Source organism: Trichomycterus rosablanca, unplaced genomic scaffold (assembly GCF_030014385.1).
Source record: "Trichomycterus rosablanca isolate fTriRos1 unplaced genomic scaffold, fTriRos1.hap1 scaffold_194, whole genome shotgun sequence".
In the NCBI taxonomy this organism is placed as follows: domain Eukaryota; kingdom Metazoa; phylum Chordata; class Actinopteri; order Siluriformes; family Trichomycteridae; genus Trichomycterus; species Trichomycterus rosablanca.
The window spans coordinates 34,845-54,472 of record NW_026947022.1 but is presented as its reverse complement, the minus strand read 5'-3'; the positions used below and the strand labels follow the sequence as shown (position 1 = coordinate 54,472).

At 40.0% G+C, this 19,628-nt stretch overlaps 1 protein-coding gene and 1 long non-coding RNA gene across 5 annotated transcripts; both read right to left on the bottom strand.

The window, feature by feature from the left end:
• Positions 1 to 663: 663 nt before the first annotated feature.
• Positions 664 to 1,650, bottom strand: LOC134306494 (uncharacterized). The gene is made up of 3 exons (XR_010009262.1): positions 1,549 to 1,650; positions 857 to 1,012; positions 664 to 750 (listed from the first exon to the last, which is right to left on the bottom strand). It is a non-coding gene; the product is annotated as an uncharacterized LOC134306494 (long non-coding RNA).
• An 11,076-nt stretch (positions 1,651 to 12,726) lies between these two features.
• On the bottom strand, positions 12,727 to 19,197 carry LOC134306492 (uncharacterized). 4 transcript variants are annotated; one of them, XR_010009258.1, is made up of 5 exons: positions 18,506 to 19,197; positions 17,760 to 18,425; positions 17,470 to 17,679; positions 13,564 to 13,819; positions 12,727 to 13,440 (listed from the first exon to the last, which is right to left on the bottom strand). XR_010009258.1 is itself a non-coding variant. In XM_062990334.1 (3 exons), the coding sequence occupies exons 1-3, from the start codon at positions 19,134 to 19,136 to the stop codon at positions 17,552 to 17,554; spliced, it is 1,425 nt and encodes a 474-aa protein (XP_062846404.1). In that variant the 5' UTR covers positions 19,137 to 19,197; the 3' UTR covers positions 14,261 to 17,551. The 4 variants fall into 4 exon arrangements, 1 of the variants encoding a protein (XP_062846404.1); XR_010009259.1 differs by having other exon boundaries at positions 12,727 to 13,330; XR_010009260.1 differs by having other exon boundaries at positions 12,727 to 13,165.
• Between the last annotated feature and the right edge of the window lie 431 nt (positions 19,198 to 19,628).

Genomic DNA, 19,628 nt, shown 5'->3' with positions numbered 1-19,628 from the left:
ATCTATGTGAAATATCACATTTAATGTATACAAACGAATCAAAGATAAAGTAGAATATTATTAAACTGTTGTTCTAGGTAAAAACAAGATATAATAAAGATTATTTAACAAATAAATAAATAATTGTTTTAAATTTCATGTGGAATATAAACAAACATTTTCAGAACAAAAAAGAACAGGTTCTTACTATATAACAGGCTGCCCCGCCCATCTGAGACATACCGGCTCTCAGAAAAACAGGATCAATCAAAATCTAAAGATGAGATTTAATAAGTGACTCAACACCCCAATCCATCTAAATTACATAAATAAATAACATAAAGTAATAATAAAATCAGCCTACACATTTTTGTGAATGATCGCACTGGGCCCCAAAATGGATTTCAACTGCAATATTCTCATCAGAATTATTATTCTATTTACTGTATTTTATTACCCATATTCATTTACATGCTAACAAGTCACTGGCAATAAATTGCCAAAGAGCAGGCATATTTTGCTTTTTCACCATAGTAAAAATCCATACTGTCACAGCCCCATCATTACAATATTGATATCTGACTTGGCTGATATAGAATTTCAATAAATAGACATTGTAAAGTTTACAAAATATTAAAGATAATATCTGGGCATCTGAACCTCAAAAATAGTACTCACCACATACTCTCTAAAGAGGTTTTCTGGATCCTCGTTGAGGTACACACAAATTGCCTTGATGATACATTCTCGTCCTAAATCAACATCATCATTCTATTCAAAGGGAATAAGCAGAGCAAGTTGTTTGCTTAAAGTCTTTTTCCTTTTAATCAAATGCTACATCAACAAAGCAGTACTTTTTTCAAGGAAGCATTCTTACTTGAGCCATGGGTGCTATGATGCTCTCTAGGTGTTTGCCTATTTGTCCTCCTCTTTTTTTAAACAGAACCATCAGTTTCTCAGAGTGCACATCTAACTGAGAGAGAAATCTGGACTGAAGGGGCATGGTGGTAATCCGCTTAAATTCAGCATTTATCTAAAAACAAGAATGATTAGACATAAATGTGCTGTGAAGCAGGAATTTGGAAAGAAATACAATGAAAACGTTTGTCACCCGTTTATTTACTATAAGCAAGAGGAAGCTTAAGTTTAATTTGTACAGCAGTTCCAAAGTTCACAAATAATTAGTATTATGACCTCTGGAGCTTGGCCTGGGGGTAGTGTACGACGGGGAGTTCCTGGTGGCTATAGGCAGCCCACATAACCTGGTCAAGCTCAGCCCAAAAAGGCAACATGGGAGGATCTTGTGGACCCACTACCCAAAAAATCCAAAGTAAGGGTGTGGTGCAGTGTTTGTTGGCCACATGTTTGTTGGGCACATAAGCGGACTACATAATGACGATAATTTGTCTAAAACTAAGGGGGGCCGTCAAGCAGCCAGCAGATAATTTTACAAAAATATGCCAAATGTTTAGCTTTGTGGCAAAGCTCAACAGTTAGGCTTCATACAAACAGCTTTTGTTTTAGCTTGTTCATAACATCTCTGTGTGTAGAATGTTATAAATTACATACCTCGCTTACGTCAAAGAGTGCTGGCCATCTTGCCTGAAAGTCTTGTATCATTGGTGTATCACGAACCACTTCATGTCTCCTGTATGCAAATGTCTTTTCCATTTTCATTCTCAGTACTTCCCTGTTGTTCTTCTTCTTAACATCTGAAAGAAGCTCAACTATCACACTCTCAAGGCTCTTAACAGATTCTCCAGCAGGATAGGAGGGACAGTAGTTCACTTCAGACCTCCTAGGTTTTTTATGCCAAAAGCAGCACTTGATTTGCCCTCTGGTTTGTGCTTAAGAGAGTTTATTGTCACCTCTGGACACCCAAGCTTTCTCAAGTGAGTGCGGTAGATTGCCAGTTTATTCTTCAAGCTAGCTTTCCATCCAGCAAATCCAGTGAGGGAGCCTTTCTCAGTCAGGCAAGGATGCTTTGAGATGAGGGCCTCTCCAACAGTGTTAAACTCTTTATCAGTGACATAAACGTAACTATTTCTTGCACCAGGCCGTCAGGAATGTTTGACTTCAGTTTTGGATCTGGAATAAGCAATGTACCATTTTCCTTGTAAGCTGCATTGCCCTGATGAAGTGTTAACTCTGCATCATAACAAAACTTAGGAACATGAAAGATTTTAGGCCAAAATGACCGAGAGCTTGATGACGATGACTGGTGAAGAGAGTATATCTGTGTCATCACTAGACAGAGATGAGGATTCATCAACCGAGCGATGGGCAGTAGCTGAGGTAAAAGAGATATTAGCACAGTGGGGAGCTGAAGCGTCACTTATGGGAATTACTCTGATTGTCCCTCTATCCTGTACTTCATCAACTGAAGTAAGGTTCATAAACTCATTTCCAAATAGTGCATCCATAAATTGAAGCCTAAAATTAAAGTGAACTTCACACTGTCTTTGTACCTCATCAACAAGTTCTTTAATAGATTCAGGAAGTCCATTTTGGAAAGTTATCCTCTGACTGCTGTTGTCACCCAGGATAACTCTGATTAGGTTAAAGCATAATTACTTATTATTTTAGGTTAATCAGATTTTTTATTTTATTTATTTATTTTTATTGTATTGAAACAACCATGTATTGAATAGGATGTCAGGTTTCTCATTTTTAAACTGATTCTAGCCCAGGCTTTTATTTTGTAGTCAAATCATAAAACATCATCAACTACTCCACTTATCCTTTTAGGGTCATGGTGGCAATAGGGCAAGCAAAAAACCCAGATGTTTCTGCCAGGGGCCCCTTCCCCCACACTGTGCCCAACAAACACTGCACCACACCCTTAATCTGGATCTTGCGGGTAGTGGGTCCACAACATCCTCCCACGTTGCCTTTTTGGGTTGAGCTCGGCCAGGGTTAAATGGGCTGCCTAGCCACCAGAAACTCGTTGTTGGACACTACCCCCATGCCAAGCTCCAGGGGTAGGTCCTGGTAACCCTTTCCTGGGCAGGGCACACAGTGTGCTCTCCTTTGGGTTCATAAGGGCGAAATATGGATCGTGTTTGTTTGGATCTTCACTCCAGACCTGTTCACCTTGGGAGACCCTACTGGGAGCTCTTGGCAACCTAGCCCTGGAGTTCATTAGATCACACAAGCCAACAAAATTGCATATATGTACAAAACAGAACACTTTTAATGACAACTTTGGGGAGGGTTAACCAACCTTTAATAATGATATGCCTTTTTAAGGTCACCATACGGCTTGATCCAACCATGTAACAGGCCAGTGGATATGTGTCAGTGAGTTCACTGAGTGCCACAAGTTTTATTTCTCTGGACGGGGACAAGCTTAGTTCAAAGGCTCTGTAGTGTTCACTGTACCACCCACACAGAACTTTTACAATAAAAAACAGACTCTCATGTATTACACACATCTGAATAATTTCAGCAAACTCTGGTAATCCACCTGCTGATCCATGGACAACTATCATGCCATTGCTGTAGGCTATGCCACTACTTGATGCATTCTTGGCAAGATGAACTTCAGACATGCTAGGGCATTTTAGCCTAATAGCCTCAGCCACTTCCTCCTTCAGTACATCAACTGGAACTGTGGATACATTAGATACATTTAGGCTAGATGTACCATAGGATGGTGAGTTTATGTGAAAAGCAATCATCATTTGATGTTTTGAAGCCAAAGTAAGAGGTATATTCTTAAAGCAACTGGTGTGTTGCACAATGTTCTTAAAGAAGCCATGCTTGGCTTCAAATCGCATTGTCCAAACTGCAACTACTGGTCCAAAACATCTTATCATCTGAAGGATAGTGCTCAAGATAGTGGTGCTTCGGTAGAATTCGGACATCAGGGAACAGCTCTTGGTACTGTCGTGGCGAAAATACTTTTCCGCGATAATAACCAAACCAGACCAGTTTGCCTTAGGAATTAAGAATACCCTTTATTCTTAAGAACGTAACGCCGGCAGGAAGGCTTCAGAACAGATCTGACAAAACCTTCCTCGAGATGTTAACACTTGTGTCTTTTATACTTTCAACATCAAATACATACAGTTCGTATCCCATTGACTAATTCCCCATGCATTGTTCAAGAGAATCAAGAGACCCCCCCAGGGTGAAACAGATGTATAAACTTCAAAAACGAGCCCAGTTGTAAATTCCAGACCCCCCATGAGTGAATCCTGTCCCTGGTGTTACCTTCCAGTCGTAAACTTCAGTTGTAAACCATTTGTTAGCTCCTAAATTACCCCATACACATCATAAACCTTACAACAATTAAAATCACACAAGTTAATACATATATACATATATACACAAATTATTATATACATAAAATCCAGCACAATTTTTTTTTTTAAGGTAACTAAATATTACTGAGTTTGTTCAGGAAATAAGAAATACAATGTACAGATGTAAATCGTAGTAGTCATCTTTAACTGCTTAGATCAGGTGTGTGAATTTTCCTGCAGTGTGAACAATGAATCCAGGAATCTCTCTCAGCTACTCGAACCGCAGTCTAAGCAGTTAGCAGCACTTGAAATAATCCTGTCCATCTTTCCATGTTCTACCCGGTTCATCTGAGATAATTCACAATTCACCACTACCCATCGGTTTCAGGCTATGTAGAAGTCCCTCAGCTGGTTTGGGTAAAGAATCCTTCACCTTCCTGTGAACAAAATTCAGAATAGAAAGCAAAGTGACAGTAACCAAGCATTACATTTTCCTTTTGGCCTGTGTTTAATTGTTCAGAATTATTTGATCCTATGCCTGTGTAGGGGTCATCCAAATAGAATTTCAAAAGGCCTAAAGCCATGTTTCGGTGTTTATCTCATCCTCATCTGCATGAGAATTATTGAAAAGGCCTTTGGCCTCTGTTTGTTAGTTTCAGCACTTAGTCTATTTTATTTTATTTTATTATTATTACTATTATATCTATATATATATTTTTTTTTAACAGTGCCCATTTCCCTAACCACAGCTCCTCTAATAGCTGGGTGATAAACACAGTGGTATCTCAGTTCAGAAGGTTTATCAAAGACAGGATGTCCTGCACTAAGAGCCTTTGTTGCATTTGGCAAATTTAGTTTTGCATAAATTGTTTAATTGGTGTTTCCCTCCCCCTTTTTTCTCTCTGACACATGGTCCTACACATGGGTCAATTTGGTATAGTACAGTAAAGTAATTTAGGAAGGCATGTTTTCCCTCTGAATGTATTTCTCCTGTTGGAAAACACAAAATTGAATGTTAGTTAAATCAAAATCCGGTGTGATCTGGACCTATAAACTAATAGTTTGTTAGTAAGCAGTGGCGGTGTGCAGCTGCTTTGTCAGCACTGTCAACTCTGGCATTGTCCTGTGAAATTGGGACAAAAAACATTAACATTTACAAACAGTCATTTGTTTGGGCCATAGAACTGCATCCACAAGTTATGCAACAAGGTAATGGTGGGCATTTTTCAAAACTAGTCAAAAACCTCTCTCTCATCAAATACAATTGTGTTCAATTCCTATGAAACACGTAGTTCATAAACACGTAAGCAGTTTTGCTTTCACTTTCTATAAGCTGTCATTAAAACCTGTAGTTCAGCAGCTTGAGCCAATAAATTGGATAGGAGGGACAAATGATATAAAAATATCACGTGTTAAAATTTCAGCTAAGCCCACTTGTTTCCTGTCTGTTGCAGCATCCGTGGAAGCAATTCTATCCACAAACAGCTCCAATTCAGTATTCTAATCAGGCCTAGAAGAAATAAGATTAGAATAATACAGTCACAAGGTTCACCATCTCCTGCAATTAGTGAAAAGAGCGTGGGATTAAGCACATTAAGGCATATGAGAATAATGTTTATTTTAGGGACTACAATGTAGTTTTTTATTCAATCACTGTTAAGTTGATAAGTGAAAAGTTCTCCTTTTAGTTAAAACAAAAACATCATTCAGCACCAACAGGGTTTAGATATGAGTAACCCTCATGATCACATGGTATAACTACAGCCTTTTCTGCAGCAGACAAAAAGAAAGTTAAAACTACTAAGTTATCACCATGAAATTGTACAAGGACAAAAACCATGGTCCACCTTTCTTGAACAACTTTTTTAGCTTCAGGTGTCCTTTGAATATGACTATGGGCTTTTAGGTCCAATGTCACATAACAGAGCCTCAAGAACATAAAAATAAAAAATATGGCACCAAAAAGAGCACAATGGCACCAAAAAGAGCACATACTCAGAAAAGTATGTCAAGTATGTAAATATCATTTTACCCTGAAAAAAAAATCATCATCCAAAAAATTTTTTTTTTTAAAGGTGTCTGAATTTTCCATTAAAACTAAATGCAACTCAAAATTAACTATGCTTGTGCCAAGGAATGTTAAAGAAGGCCTTAGCTAGATCAAAAACCATTTGCTATCATTTGACACCTGGCTGAGAATAGTTCACAGATTTTGGGATCCCAGATGCTCCAGAGATAACAAAATTTACTGCCTGTTTATTGCACTTAGGGATAAGTTTCTCTGGGGCATCATTTTTTTATTTTTTTTATTTGAAAACAATGTTAGCATTTAGCAACGAATGAAGAATGATCTGTAATCTAATTTTGGTTTGATTTGCACCGGTGCAGCCCCTTTTTCCAAATTTACATAATATTTATCTTTCCACTGACCTATCTTTGGTGTAATCAAAAAATGTGGCTAGTGGAATCACAGTCATTAAACACAAAACTGGCCAAACTTATTCCAAACGCGGTCAAAAACAATTATCCATGCATCGCTTCAATTTTACTGAAAAAACAGTACTGACTTCCATTCAGAAAAGGAAAAATAAAAATCTCCATCAAAAATTAGATGTACACTGGTCAATAAACCAGGAGCGCTCAAAAACTTAATCTGGTCCTTTATGCAAATAAGCAGTACAATGCAAAACATTTAAGTCTAATCCCACCAGCTAAAATTCTTTCCCTAACCAAAAAGTTTAATGATTATTTGTTTGTGTCAAAACATCAGCTACCAACTTCCATTCAGAACAATTAAGTGGACAATTTTGGCAAAATTTTCCCAGCTTTAGAAGAGATCAGACCCTGTCTTTTACAGAAATAGTGATACCTCCAGGCATTGTTTCCAATTTAATTCCAAAAGGCACACATAAGATAGCTCCCCATAAGATTCATAGGACAGATCGCAGAAATTAGGAACTGATGTTTTTAAACTCTTTGTTACTAAAACATATATGAGTAGAATGTTATGTTTTATGAATACATTAGTAGGTTGCTCCTAAGTTTATTAAAAATCTGAAATCTCTATACATGCTATTAGCTATCCAGTAGATACCTAGGTGTATGTATCATATTGGTATAATCACAATAAAATATTGGGTGGGTGTATGACTACTCATCTGTTGATCAGGTTGCCTCTTTCTCTGGACTCCAGCCCTCAGTTGTTGTAACCAGGTATAGTTTGTGCACAGTCTTTGGCAAAATGTCCAGTTAATCCACATTTGAAAACAGGCCATGTTGTCAATAAACGTTTGTAAGTCCATCCTGTATTGTTTTGCAATGTGACCTGTTCTGCCACAGGTGTAACACACAGCACTTGCAAATGATGATTTTCCTATTCCTCTGTCTCTGTTGCTTGGTTCAGTTCATTTAAGAAGTTTTTTTTTGTTTGTTTTTTTGTTTTTTCAGCAGTCCAATATCAATACTATGGACCTTTTCCAGTCGTTCAGGATAATTCTGCACAGTCTCTTTGTCCTCCTGTATGCAAGCTGTTATCTTTACTGGAAACACAGTTCTTATTCCTCCCAGTAGTCCTCTGACCACATCTCTGTACGTTCCATCATTGTCATACTCCAGTCTACGTCACTCATCCTCTTGAGCCTTTTCCTCAGGATGGTTATATGTGTCATTTCATCCCTGATATCAGCAATAGTCCATAGTCTGTTGATCAAAATCATATTTGCTGGACCAAAACTCCGTATACAGCAACTGAAGAATCACATTCACCTTTCCCATTTTGTCTGCCCCCACTGGTGAGTTTGTCATCTGCTTCCAAAACTGCAGGCCAGAACGTGTTGCTTGTGATGATAACAGCTGAATGTTAACGGGGAGGTGAAGTTTGGTTCTGTGGCTCCTCAGGATAGAATGCTGGGGGAGCTGACACTATTGCTTCTCCTGTATTTCCTCCATTTGCTGCTGGTTTCTTTTCCTGGTTCTTTCTCCTTCTGGCAGGGCAGGAGTCCAGATGAGATTTAACCTGTAACTTTTACTTAACACATAACTTGGTTAAGTTTGTCCCTACACTTTCTCTGTTCCTTCTTCTCATTTTCACTTTTTTTATACCGTCTTTTCTTTTCCCTACTTGCACATTCCTTTTATTTTAACTTAATTTGAACTCTTTTAGTTGTCTTTTACTAAAACCACCTTTTTCTTAAAAACCCATTTTCTCTGCCCACCTTGCAAAATGTAAAACAACATTTTTTTCATAGTTTTTACATAAATATAACACTAATGTGTGTACAGAATCTTAATTTAAACATGTATTTGTTTTTCCACAAACTTTTAAATTCCTTTTACTTTTACCCATTGTACTTCTTAAGTTCACCTGGACAGATTATTTAAACAATTACAACACAAACAACAAAGGCAACACTAGTATCTAACTCCTCCTACATCTTACTTCATCAAACATATGTTGCCACATACAACACAGACACACAAACACACCAGTTCAATAAACTGTTCAATTAAGTCACTCCCCTTCTCTTTTATATTTTGATTGATAGTATTAGTAATTAGTAATATTAATTATAGAATATTAATAATAGAGTAATCATTTAGCGCTATTATAAATAATATTAACATCACACCTTTATCATTAGTATCTGGACAGTACCGTAATTTCTATGCATTAAGCTAATACCTATGTATTTATATATTCCGGAATCTTCAGGTTCCTATAAACCTGGGAACCTCGTCTTAGAATCTTCGAATTCTTAAGTGAATTCGGAACCCTACACAAATTCTAGTTTGCACAGTCCAGAGAATAAATTATTCCAAAACCTTGTCTTAAAATCTTCGAATTCGTAACAAATTCGGATACCTTATTAAATTATTCCAAAACCTTGTCTTGGAATCTTCAAATTCGTAGTGAATTCGGTATCTGAAATAAAATAAAACAAATAAAAATATTCTAAAACCCTTGTCTTAGAATCTTCAAATTCGTAGTGAATTCGGTATCTGAAATAAAATAAAAAGTAACAAATAAAAATATTCTAAGACCTTTTTGTTGTCTCAGTTTCAACAAAAAAATGAACATTAGAACCTTAAAGAAAGTAAGACTCACTTCAGGGCTGTTGGAAAAAAGTACATAACAATGATGTGCATCTAAAAAAATAGAAATTATCTATATTCTTGCAATTCTTTTAGCAAATTTTTTAAGATGAATAGCATCAGTCATGCTGTGGAACAAGTAAACCAACAAATGCATTTGAATAATAATGCTCACCACTAAAGAGCCTTTGACACAGCACTCAGAGCAAAGTTGGAGGATACCTATAAAGTACAAAATAAATTATATTATTTCATTTAAAATAATTTTAAACTTTTTTTTTTTTTAAACTAACTACTTCATAGAAATCAAGTAAATCTAACATCTAATCCACATTTCAATTTAGAGAAACACATTTGTGGTCTGTTTATATAAATTTCAAACATATACTTTTAAGTGTTAAATCATTACATTTACATTAAAATCTCAGTTCAACCACCAAGATTTTGTTCAAAATGAAAAAAAAAATTTACTCATCACAATTGCACAACCTTTGGAACAGCACTCAAGAGGCCAAACAATGGCACTAGATGAAAAAAACGTCTAAACGTCAAAAAGAATGTTATTTGTAAAGTAAAATAAACCATAGGAATATACAGTGAGACTCCATAAAGGCTTTTATAATGAGAAAACTGACCAACACCGTCTAAAGAATTATAATATTATTTAACTAATGAAGTTATCTCATATATATAAAGTCTATTTACACAAGCGTTAGCTTGTTTTACAATAGTAACGTTTTAAAAAAAAACTACCATTTATTACGGATTTTAAAAGAGAAGTTCTGTCACATACATTTTCAAAATCTAAAACACATTCCGTGCAGCATTACCGCATAATAAAGGTTTCATGGCTAAATTGGACCAGTCTGGTGGCCAATCTTCATTAATTGCACATTGCACCAGTAAGAGCAGAGTGTGAAGGTTCAATTAGCAGGGTAAGAGCACAGTTTTGCTCAAAATATTGCAATGCACACAACATTATGGGTGACATACCAGAGTTCAAAAGAGGACAAATTGTTGGTGCACGTCTTGCTGGCGCATCTGTGACCAAGACAGCAAGTCTTTGTGATGTATCAAGAGCCACGGTATCCAGGGTAATGTCAGCATACCACCAAGAAGGACAAACCACATCCAACAGGATTAACTGTGGACGCAAGAGGAAGCTGTCTGAAAGGGATGTTCGGGTGCTAACCCGGATTGTATCCAAAAAACATAAAACCACGGCTGCCCAAATCACGGCAGAATTAAATGTGCACCTCAACTCTCCTGTTTCCACCAGAACTGTCCGTCGGGAGCTCCACAGGGTCAATATACACGGCTGGGCTGATATAGCCAAACCTTTGGTCACTCGTGCCGATGCCAAACGTCGGTTTCAATGGTGCAAGGAGCGCAAATCTTGGGCTGTGGACAATGTGAAATATGTATTGTTCTCTGATGAGTCCACCTTTACTGTTTTTCCCACATCCGGGAGAGTTACGGTGTGGAGAAGCCCCAAAGAAGCGTACCACCCAGACTGTTGCATGCCCAGAGTGAAGCATGGGGGTGGATCAGTGATGGTTTGGGCTGCCATATCATGGCATTCCCTTGGCCCAATACTTGTGCTAGATGGGCGCGTCACTGCCAAGGACTACCGAACCATTCTGGAGGACCATGTGCATCCAATGGCGGTGCCGTGTATCAGGATGACAATGCACCAATACACACAGCAAGACTGGTGAAAGATTGGTTTGATGAACATGAAAGTGAAGTTGAACATCTCCCATGGCCTGCACAGTCACCAGATCTAAATATTATTGAGCCACTTTGGGGTGTTTTGGAGAAGCGAGTCAGGAAACGTTTTCCTCCACCAGCATCACGTAGTGACCTGGCCACTATCCTGCAAGAAGAATGGCTTAAAATCCCTCTGACCACTGTGCAGGACTTGTATATGTCATTTCCAAGACCAATTGACTCTGTATTGGCCGCAAAAGGAGGCCCTACACCATACTAATAAATTATTGTGGTCTAAAACCAAGTGTTTCAGTTATTTTGTCCAACCCCTGTAGTTATGGCTATATTGGCCCAATCCAATGTGCAATACTTGTCACTTATCACTTCACTTTATATTTAATATTTAATCTATATTTAATCTGGACCGTGTACTGTATACTTGGAACTGCACCTTCCTGCACTTTTACTTTTAATTCCATTCCATTTGGTTATTTTGTTCAATCCATCCTCATCATTTATAACTGCTCTGTAGCTATGCAGCAGTGGCGATTTCTCTAAGACTGCAAGGGAAGCTCAGCTTCCCCTAAAATGTCCAAAATTAAATGGTCAAATATGTACAGTTGTGTTAACATTTCATTGACTACAAATGCGTTAGAATACGTATATCTCGAGGATGAGTTCGTTCAGAATCAGCTAATTATCACAAATCGACTCGATTTTCTTAACTTAACTCATACATTCCCGTATAGATGCATTTGCCCACAGAAGCTGAGCGTCTCTTCACTTCTATGGGACTGCGTTGAGGTTTTTTTTTCATTGCTTCGAAACTCGCCGGTCATTGGATAAATGCCTCGATTTTGTCCCGCCCCCGGACGCTGAGCGTCTCTGGGGGTGAATGGAGCTGTGGGCGGGTGTGGACGCTGAGCTTCTGCAAGATGATTGGAGGATCAGTCGAAACGCTGAATCCCGTTTTGATTGACAGCTAGTTTGAGCGCTACACCGTCACTTCTCAAACTCAAACTCAGAAGAGGCTTTATTGGCATGACAAATAGGGACATTCGTATTGCCAAAGCAATACACTTCATTAGTCACTTAATCACTAGGAGCTTCAGTCCCATCGCGGATTTTGCAAGTGAAGTCGAAAGACAAACTGCTGTAACCCATTTCAGGCCATTTTCTTGTAAAAGGAACAGAGGGCAGAATTTATGTGTAAATAAATTGACAAATTTTATGATGTAAGCCGACAATGAGCTTCCCCTCTTTGAAAGACCAGCAGCCGCCACTGCTATGCAGTATATGTAAAACTCAGGTTACATTCAATCTGTCAAAGTGTTTGTACTTTTTTCGAATTTATATTGTTGTATTTTTTCTTTATAGTGTGTATTTGATTTGATTTGATGTACAATGCTACTGGGACTCTAATTTCCTTCGGGATCAATAAAGTATCTGTCTGTCTATCTATCTATCTATCTATCTATCTATCTATCTATCTATCTATCTATCTATCTATCTATCTATCTATCTATCTATCTATCTATCTATCTATCTATCTATCTATCTATCTATCTATCTATCTATCTAATACCTGCTCTGTGGGGGTCCTGACCATTGAAGAACAGCATGAAAGGGGGTAACAAAACATGTAGAAACAAATAAACTACAGTCAGTAATTTTAGAACTACAAAGTGCTTCTATATGGTAAGTGGAGCTGATAACATGGACAGTGAGTGTAGAAACCAGGAGGTGATTTTAATATATTTATTCTGTTTGCTTTATCCTGGTCAGGGTTGTGGTGGGTCCGATTAATTGAGCAAAAGGCAGAAAACACACACACACACACACACACACACACACACACCTCTTTACTAGAAAATCTTTTCATTCTTTTATGTTTTAGTTTCTTTGTGTTTATTTGACTTTTTCCAGCTTCTGTTTTTTTTATAAGAATTAAAACCTAAAAGAAACCTGAAGAATCTCAGTATGAATGAAAGTCTCTGTTGTGAATGTTGGTTCGGATCCACTGCTGAGCTTCTGCTGAGCTTCTTCACGGTTCGATTCGATTCTCTAGATCAGAGGTCACTAACAGGCGGACCACGGTCCGGGTCCGGACCCAGAAGCTGTCCCATACGGACCCGGACCTATAGCCAAAACAGAAAGTTAGGATTTGAAACCTGACGGAGCGCTTCTATTTTAACCGGCGCAGCTTTTGTAGTCTTTACGGTAGCGGTTTAGCGGATGAGAACCAATCACTTGACACCACTCAGCCAATCAAGTCTGTGCATTCCAGCCGGTAAACACTGCGACTGCAGTGCAGACAGTTGAGAGAGTTAGAGGCGAGTTACATGTGAAAAGACGGTGGAAATTAAAAGAAAGATAGCGAATGTAGAAAAAATTAAGGGAGAGATACAGACAACTGTGCAGGAGAAAGTTGAGAAAAAGACGAGTGAGACAGGAGACAAATGGCGCTCTCCAAAAAAGAAACATGTACAGCGAAATTACAGCATTTAATGATGGAGAGACTCATTTCTGTTCTTACTTCCCACTGGAACACAATTTATTGTCCGGTCCGGGTCCTCTCTGTGTGTGCATGTTCTCCCCGTGTCCGCATGGGTTTCCTTCGGTGCTCCGGTTTCCTCCCACAGTCCAAAAACATGCAAGTGAGGTGTATTGGAGATACTAAATTGTCCATGACTGTGTTCGATATAACCTTGTGACCTGATGAATCTCGTGTAATGAGTAACTACCGTTCCTGTCATGAATGTATCCAAAGTGTAAAACATGACGTTAAAATCCTAATAAATAAACAGACATTTGATTTGACAGTTATTGATAACATGCAGATGTTGATACAACTACTAGGCTACATTATACTATATTGTATATATGTTATAGTGGTTAAGGTACTGGACTAATAAACAGAAGGTTGCCGGTTCAAGCCCCGCCACCACCAAGTTGCCACTGTTGGGTCCCTGAGCAAGGCCCTTAACACTCAATTGCTCATTGTGTTCCGCTCATTGTGTAAGTCGCTTTGGATAAAAGCGTCTGCTAAATGCTGAAAATGTAAATGTAAATATCAATATATTTACATTATATATATATATATAGTTAAACATTTCGGACCTTCGCTTCAAGAAATTTTCTCTAACTGGACCCCTTTAAATTTTAGTTGAATACCCCTGCTCTAGATGATTGTGTGTAAAATCTCATCACAAACACGATTCCTACAACCAGCATTCATCTGACACCAGCTTTATTGATGGAGAAGAAGGGAAAGGGAAGAGAAGGAAGCAGCCGGCCGGAGATATTCACGTTCTCAGCTAGATCCACATCTCGTTTCAGAACCTGGGTAAGGAGCGGGCGTCACGTCTTCGGCTTTATTTGCTACGGAGCTCTGTTCTGCCCCCAAGAGGAAATGATTTAATTTTCCAGATCTAAGAGTTCCACAGGGTAGAAGACATGCTGAGCAGGTACATCAAGAATATGACGATGCTGAGATAACTGATGATGCTCTGTATGGGGTGGTGAAGCCAGAATCCTGGTACTGGAGGAGCCCAACATCTCTCAAGATGAAGCTCAGCTCACAAAGTCCCAGAATTCCTTCAGAAATCCAACACGAGGTGTTGAAGCCAGAATCCTGGTACTGGAGGAGCCCAACATCTAAGATGATCAAGCTCAGCTCACAAAGTCCCAGAATTCCTTCAGAAATCCAACACTTGAGGTGTTGAAGCCAGAATCCTGGTACTGGAGGAGCCCAACATCTAAGATGATCAAGCTCAGCTCACAAAGTCCCAGAATTCCTTCAGAAATCCAACACTTGAGGTGTTGAAGCCAGAATCCTGGTACTGGAGGAGCCCAACATGTAAGAAGATGAAGCTCAGCTCACAAAGTCCCAGAATTCCTTCAGAAATCCAACACTTGAGGTGTTGAAGCCAGAATCCTGGTACTGGAGGAGCCCAACATCTAAGATGATCAAGCTCAGCTCACAAAGTTCCAGAATTCCTTCAGAAATCCAACACTTGAGGTGTTGAAGCCAGAATCCTGGTACTGGAGGAGCCCAACATCTAAGATGATCAAGCTCAGCTCACAAAGTCCCAGAATTCCTTCAGAAATCCAACACTTGAAGTGTTGAAGCCAGAATCCTGGTACTGGAGGAGCCCAACATCTCTCAAGATGAAGCTCAGCTCACAAAGTCCCAGAATTCTTTCAGAAATCCAACACTTGAGGTGTTGAAGCCAGAATCCTGGTACTGGAGGAGCCCAACATCTAAGATGATCAAGCTCAGCTCACAAAGTCCCAGAATTCCTTCAGAAAGCCAACACTTGAGGTGTTGAAGCCAGAATCCTGGTACTGGAGGAGCCCAACATCTAAGATGATCAAGCTCAGCTCACAAAGTGCCAGAATTCCTTCAGAAATCCAACACTTGAGGTGTTGAAGCCAGAATCCTGGTACTGGAGGAGCCCAACATCTAAGATGATCAAGCTCAGCTCACAAAGTCCCAGAATTCCTTCAGAAAGCCAACACTTGAGGTGTTGAAGCCAGAATCCTGGTACTGGAGGAGCCCAACATCTAAGATGATCAAGCTCAGCTCACAAAGTCCCAGAATTCCTTCAGAAATCCAACACTTGAGGTGTTGAAGCCAGAATCCTGGTACTGGAGGAGCCCAACATCTAAGATGATCAAGCTCAGCTCACAAAGTCCCAGAATTCCTTCAGAAATCCAACACTTGAGGTGTTTAAGCCAGAATCCTGGTACTGGAGGAGCCCAACATCTAAGAAGATGAAGCTCAGCTTACAAAGTCCCAGAATTCCTTCAGAAATCCCACACTTGAGGTGTTGAAGCCAGAATCCTGGTACTGGAGGAGCCCAACATCTAAGAAGATGAAGCTCAGCTCACAAAGTCCCAGAATTCCTTCAGAAATCCAACACTTGAGGTGTTGAAGCCAGAATCCTGGTACTGGGGGAGCCCAACATCTAAGATGATCAAGCTCAGCTCACAAAGTCCCAGAATTCCTTCTGAAATCCAACACCACCACCACGAGCAACCAACAGTTCTCAGAAGCACCCGGAACTAGAGATGTACCGATCAGGGTTTTTGGCACCGATTTCGATCTCTAATCTTCTTTGAGGGTGATAGGCCGATAGCCGATTCGGATTGGGGGGGGGGTTGACGGGGGGTTTACTTTTTAAACTAAAGCAATTTATTTTTTCACCCACAGGAGACATATTTCATTAGTCTAACTGACCACACACGCAGGTTTAATGTTATCCAGTTCAGTCTGAAAAAAACTTGAAATAGGGAAACAGTGAAGATAAACCGGTGCCAAATGCTGCCACGTGTGTGTGTGTGTGTGTGTGTCTTTAAGAGAGACGATCTGTTCGCAGTATTGATATAAGTGATTCACGAGTCGATTCATTTTATGCGAAGCGTTTCTCTTCTCAGTTATCTCTCCGTGTTAATTAATTAATTAATTAATGTCGTGGTTTTAAATAAACACCAGCTACTACAGAACATTCTGTGTGACTCTCTTACATTAAAAAGCTTCATTAAACCGCTATTACCACAGAGCGGTAACCGAGTCAGAGTCGTTCTGTCTGTGGAGCTAAAAGTTTTCTGTCAGTCACTGCAAATGATCCTGAACTAACCAACTTAGTAACTAATAAACTTTTGCCTCCGATTGGCTCTGTAACGTTTTCTGCTCTCATCTACATCAAAAGCAAGAACCGCTTACGATTTACCAAAGTGAACCACGAGTTCATATAATGTGCTCATAGAATTGACTTAGATGGGGTCGGGTTGAATTATCTTTTTAAAGTAAATATTTCAATCGGCAAAATTCCATCGTATGTATGATGCACAACGTTAATTATGTTATTTTAGGTTGTAAAGTGCGATGTTTGTTGAATGGTGATACGATGGTTGGAGCTTTGTAGCTCAATGTCTGGATCAATCCACTGAGCTGTTAAGCTTAACATGGAGATGATGTTTGTATATCACACGATCGGATCTGCTGAATTTAGGAAATATCGGCCGATCGCATATTTTGATAAAAAATCGGCCGATTTCGATACATAGCCGATCGATCCTCCCATCTCTACCAGGAACCACAGACTCTGGTATCATGAGGACTTCTGGTACCAAGATGGAACCAAGTCTGTGGAACAGCGATCGTATCCTGCACAGAGAAGTTTAAGACAACCCCGACCCTAAGAGCACCGGAGAACATTCCGGTACACCGGAGCTCTCAACCACGAAGCTCTCAGCCAAGAAGCAAGAGGGAGCAAGAGGGAACAAGATGGACCGGTCCAGGTCTGGAGGGACCAACATGGGGCAGAACGCAGCAGTGCCAGGCGGATGGTAAAGGGAACGGCATTTTCACGTCGATAAAAGCTGAAGTCCTGAAGGTGAAAAAGCTGGTTTAAGTTCTGAATCTTCTGCTCCTCACCAAAATGATCTTACATGGAGAATTGTCTGAGAATGTGCTATATAGCTGAGGAGGGAATATCATTTGGGGGATTGTGGGGAAATTAGAGGGGGGAAACTTTGTTTGATCTCTTGTTGCAGATCCTCTTCATGGTCTGCCAGGATCTTCTGAAGAATCCCAGGATCTGGTCCTTCTTCTTCTTCTTCTTTTTCTTCATCTTTTCTGCGGTGCCTTTGGATGAGAGAAGAAGAATGAAACACGGTTTGGTGATGATGGTTTGATGAAGAACTGGATGTAGAGCCGTTACTCACAGATTGCTTCTTTAGCTGGAGCTTCAGCGGGCAGCTTCTTTACCGGCTGAACCAGGATCTTCCTGCAGGTTGGATCGATTTCTGGTATCGGGTCAGTCATGGTGGATTTCTCACTCTTCTCCTTTTGACCAAAAGTATCCTTGATCTCGTCCAGGACAGAGTTGGTCTGCTGACAGGAGGCCACATTAAGCTCCTTTGACATGATGCTGATGGTGGACTCAGGGCCCCTGACCTTCTGGTCCTTATTTTGAGGGACGTTGGTCACCTCGATCTTATCCAGGACGGAGTCGGTCAGCTGACAGGAGGCCACATTAAGCTCTTCTGACATGATGCTGATGGTGGACTCAGCGCCCCCAACCTTCTCGTCCTTATTTTGGGGGACGTTGGTCACCTCATCCTCATCCAGGACAGAGTCGGTCAGCGGGGAGGAGGCCACATTAAGCTCCTCTGACATGACGCTGATGGTGGACTTAGTGACCCCAACCTTCTCTTCCACACTATTGGGCAGGTGGACGTAGGTGCTCCCCAGTGAGTCCTGGACCTGCTTGGTAACGATCTCCATGTTTGATCTCTTGTTGAAGATCCTCTTCGTGGTCTGCCAGGATCTTCTGAAGAATCCCAGGATCTGGTCCTTCTTCTTCTTCTTCTTCATCTTTTCTGCAGTGCCTTTGGATGAGAGAAGAAGAATGAAACACGGTTTGGTGATGATGGTTTGATGAAGAACTGGATGTGGAGCCGTTACTCACAGATTGCTTCTTTAGCTGGAGCTTCAGCGGGCAGCTTCTTTACCGGCTGAACCAGGATCTTCCTGCAGGTTGGATCGATTTCTGGTATCGGGTCAGTCATGGTGGATTTCTCACTCTTCTCCTTTTGACCAAAAGTGTCCTTGATCTCGTCCAGGACAGAGTTGGTCCGCTGACAGGAGGCCACATTAAGCTCCTTTGACATGATGCTGATGGTGGACTCAGCACCCCCGACCTTCTCGTCCTTATTTTGGGGGACGTTGGTCACCTTGATCTTATCCAGGACGGAGTCGGTCAGCTGACAGGAGGCCACATTAAGCTCCTTTGACATGATGCTGATGGTGGACTCAGCGTCCCCAACCTTCTCGTCCTTAATTTGGGGGACGTTGGTCACCTCGTCCTCATCCAGGACGGAGTCGGTCAGCAGGGAGGAGGCCACATTAAGCTCCTCTGACATGACGCTGATGGTGGACTTAGTGACCCCAACCTTCTCGTCCACACTATCGGACAGACGGACGTTGGCGCTCCCCGGCGAGTCCTGGACCTGCTTCATGAATTCTCTGTTAATGTAGATGGTGATGATCTCCATGTCGTCGTCCTCAGGCGTCGGTGTGGATTCTCTCTGGATCTCCATCTGATTCACCCAGGAGAAGAAATTTAATTCAGTTCTTTTATTAAAAATTCATTTCAAATCATTTCTGTTATTAATGCTGCAAAATTCTTTTGAACTGATTAAATATCGAGTCTGAAATGAATTCACAACACTGGTGATGTTGTGGATCAGTTTTTATTATTTATTCTTTTTTATTTCATATACAAATACTAAAACGTCCTGAAACGTCTCATTTATTACATTCAGATAAGAGCTGAAACTGTCAAATGTTCATTAGATCAGATGAAATGAGATATTAGATTATTTTAGATCAGATATTTTAAGATTACATGAGATCAGATTAAATAAAATGAGATGAAATGAGATATTAGATTATTTTAGATGAAATATGATGAGATTATATGAGATCAGATGAAATGAGATATTAGATTAGACATTAAATAAAATCAGATGGTTGTTTGTTCTCACCTCTCTCTCTCTCTCTCTCTCTCTCTCTCTCTCTCTCTCTCTCTG